The 3371-nt window shown below is 50.9% G+C and overlaps 1 protein-coding gene across 1 annotated transcript in view; it reads left to right on the top strand.

The window, feature by feature from the left end:
- Positions 1–2297: 2297 nt before the first annotated feature.
- The window catches only part of MVB12A (multivesicular body subunit 12A), a 2800-nt gene continuing 1726 nt past the window's right edge, over positions 2298–3371 (top strand). Inside the window, 5 exon segments of the mRNA XM_082623249.1 lie at positions 2298–2486; positions 2613–2652; positions 2655–2692; positions 2694–2708; positions 2836–2982. Of these exon segments, the coding sequence (XP_082479375.1) occupies positions 2397–2486; positions 2613–2652; positions 2655–2692; positions 2694–2708; positions 2836–2982 (330 nt within the window). The 5' untranslated portion in view covers positions 2298–2396.

The raw sequence follows: 3371 nt of genomic DNA, 5'->3' as shown, positions 1-3371 counted from the left end.
CACCGTCAACTTTTTGGCCTTTTATGGTCGGCCTCAGAACTGTCAGGGCGCCTGTGGGTGTGACACTTAGCTTACTGATGTATTACAATTAGTGTATACTGAGGCTCAAGGTCTAGTGGAAGTTGACTCCTCCGCCATCTTGGACCTAGTTGGTTCTGAGGTAGGAGATAGATGGGCCCCTGGGCTGGCAGCTGGTGTTTGTCAAGTGGAGTAAAATTGAAGCTTTGTTCTCACCCAGACACTCCAAGGACAAAGCTGGTGGCAGAAGCTGAGCTCTGCTGAAGTAAAGAGATGAGATATGATGACAACTCCTGAGGTTAAGGAAAACTTCCCTGTCTGCACATGCTCAGGAAGGCTCCTTGGGGGTCAAAAAGGGAGGGAGCACCACCCCATAAGTGTGGACATGCACCCACAGGCCTTTGCAGTGGGATCCATCTTAGCAAAAAGTTGTGCACGCATGTTGGGGAGTGACCTAGAACAGGTCAGATGTGGGAAAAGAAATGAGATAATTGGTCAAAGATAAACAAAGACCCAGAAGGATTGTTCTATAAGGGATTTGTATCAGTTCTTTACTGCGCTCTTCCTCATTAGAGAGGCTGCCCATACCCTTTCTCTCTAGGTGTGTATTTCTGCCTAGCTTTCTGTGTATTCTGTATTTCTGTGTATTTCTGCCTGACTTAAATAAATAAACTTCTCTGTGTGCTCTCCCATACACCACGGTGCTGTGTCTCTAATAATAAACTTTGTACCTGTTTTTACAATTTTTGCCTCCTTGAAACATTCTTGCTTTCAAACGGGGGAAACAGCCAGGGCCCCTTTGCTTCTAGCCTCTAGCCCCTGGTGGTATAGTGGCTAGGATTCCTGGTTTTCATCCAGGCTACCCAGGTTCAATTCCTGGGCAGGGAACTGAGATCTCTCTTCAGGACCGCTCACTGCTGTCTCTCCGAGATCATAATCAGTTTATGTCCTGTCCTCAACGGCTATGTCATTCTTTTAAAGGTTGTGCCCTGCCCCTTTCCTATCTTAGTGTGGAGATCTACTCATCTTGTGGCTGCCTGAGACAAGCCTCGTATATAAGTTCCCTCATTTGTTAAATCTGCCACCTACCAATCCGGAGTAGTCTGCCTCTTTCTTTGGTTTCTCCTTGCCTTCTGTGTATGGGGGTCAGTTTCAAATTTCACCTGGGGAACTCCTGGGGTTGGGAACCAACATTCTCCTAAGCAGTGGGAATAATGGGGTACTTCAAGAGGACCCCATAGTCTTGAGATTGTAACGTGAAAGAAAGTCTTTCAGAAAGTTCTGAGGACTGTTCCACCGGTTAGAGGTCAAAGCATAGTTGTATAGTTTTTGAGTCAAGGTTTTGACAGTTTACGTAGTCCAGATCTGCACATACAAGGTGAGTAGTGGGTTATCATGACCCTTTACAGGATTGAGAAAGAAATGTTATTTCCTAAGGAGCTACCTTCCTGGCGCCAGAAGAAAATCGCTCTTTTCTTTCAAGCAGGCATTCCTGTGTTAAGGATATCTAGTTAACGTATAATGCAGATGCGCAATGCACGCTAAAGGGGAGCAGGTAGTGGCCCAAACGGCAGAGAGAATTTAACGTTAAAAGGTTTTTTGTCTTGCCTTAAGAACAATTTTATTTCATCACAAATATAAAAACCATTCTTTTTTCTCACAGGTGGTACAAAAAACAGGCAGTGGGCTAACCCAGGATATTGTAAAAAATTGGAAAATATACAGGAGTAGATAATATTCTGTTCCCTAGTTTTCCATATTTCCCCCTGAGGCGTGTAAAAGCATGTAGCCATGCTAAAACTAATTGTATCTGTGAATAAAAAAAACTAATTGTATCTGTGAATAATTCCTCAAGTTACACCAAGATTTCATGGCTCAAGTTGGTCCGTATTTTTCGTTAAATTAATTGCAGCATAACACATGAAAGTGTCCTTTCGGATGACCTCCTGGAGCTAGAATTGCGAGTTTTTCATATTTCTCCCCCAAATTTCCGTGAAACACCGACCATATCTCTGGAGTAGAGGCTGATACCGCAAGGAATTCTGGGGAATGTAGTTTTGGTTTGCAGCTAGCGAGACATTTCCGGCAGAAGTTGCTGGGCGTGAGAAGAAAGCGAGGCAGTTTCCGCAAACGTCGCTCAAAGGCCCACCGTGGGGTTGGGGGAGTGGGGTGGGGGAGGGTGGGCATGAAGGGTGTGGCTGCTTGTCACTACGCGATTGGCCGGCAGCTTCCCCGGCACGCTCATACGGCGCTTCCGGGCCCCCCGCTCTTGCAAGGCCGTCTGGGAGTTGTAGTTCAGACTCTTGCCCGAACTCCGTAGCCCAGCTGCGGCTAGGAGGTCAGAGGCCGTCCACGCCCTTCGGTGCTTGGCTTGGAGGATGGATCCGGGGTCCGGGGCCGACGCGGCCCCGTTGGCTGGTTTGGCCTGGTCGTCGGCCTCGGCGCCCCCGCCGCGGGGGTTCAGTGCGGTGAGCAATGTCAGGGGGCAGGACGAATAGGGAGAGAGGCGGCGACACCAGGGGCGGGGGTTGAATGGGGGCAGAGTCGGCTGCGGCCGGGTAAGAGCCTGGCGCTGACCCGCATCCGCGCTGTAGATCTCTTGCACTGTGGAGGGGGCGCCCGCCAGCTTCGGCAAGACTTCGGGCAGAAATCCGGCTACTTCTGTGCCTCATCCTTTGGGCAGCCTAGAGGTAAGGGGCCCTCACCTTCGGAGTCCCCGGGGTCCTCCCACTCCCCTTTGTCCATGGGGACTATGCTAGGCACACGATCCCCGGTTGCTGAGTGATTCTCGATGTATCCCCTCCCCCCCCCCGCCAGAATCCACAGGAGAACGTGGTGGTCGATATCCAGGTCCTGGTGGACAAGAGCCCCTCCCTCCCGCCGGGATTCTCCCCGGTCTGCGACCCCGTGGACTCCAGTGAGCCCCCTGTCGAAGGCGGGAGTGGGGTGGGGGGTCAGGGGCATGTTCGTGTCTCTGCGGGGAGGGTCCAGGAAAGGAATGGAGGGACACAGGCATGCGATTTTTGAATTTTGGCCGCCCCCTTGATGCACTGGGTAATGACAGTGTTGGCTGAGGACTCAGAGCCCTGATCTAGGGCGGGACGATGTACCCCGCCCTGCGTAAAAATGTGCGATTGGTACAGTCTCTGTTCTAGAGTAAGTGTTCAGTCAGTGCGACCTGTTTTATTACTGTTACTACTACGCCTTCTTCTTACACTGTAGCTAACCTGATCCACGCACAGTTCTATTTTCCACTTCCCACGCTTTTGCACACGGGCTCCGGTAACCCTGGTGCTGCCCTCCCAGTCCCGACTGCTCTGCTTTCTAACCATCAGGCTCTCCCTGCCTCTCAT

Source organism: Mesoplodon mirus (genome assembly GCF_964341445.2).
Source record: "Mesoplodon mirus genome assembly, chromosome: 5".
Classification (NCBI taxonomy): Eukaryota; Metazoa; Chordata; class Mammalia; order Artiodactyla; family Ziphiidae; genus Mesoplodon; species Mesoplodon mirus.
Note: the sequence above shows the minus strand (reverse complement) of the source record. Positions and strands in the feature narration are given on the sequence as shown.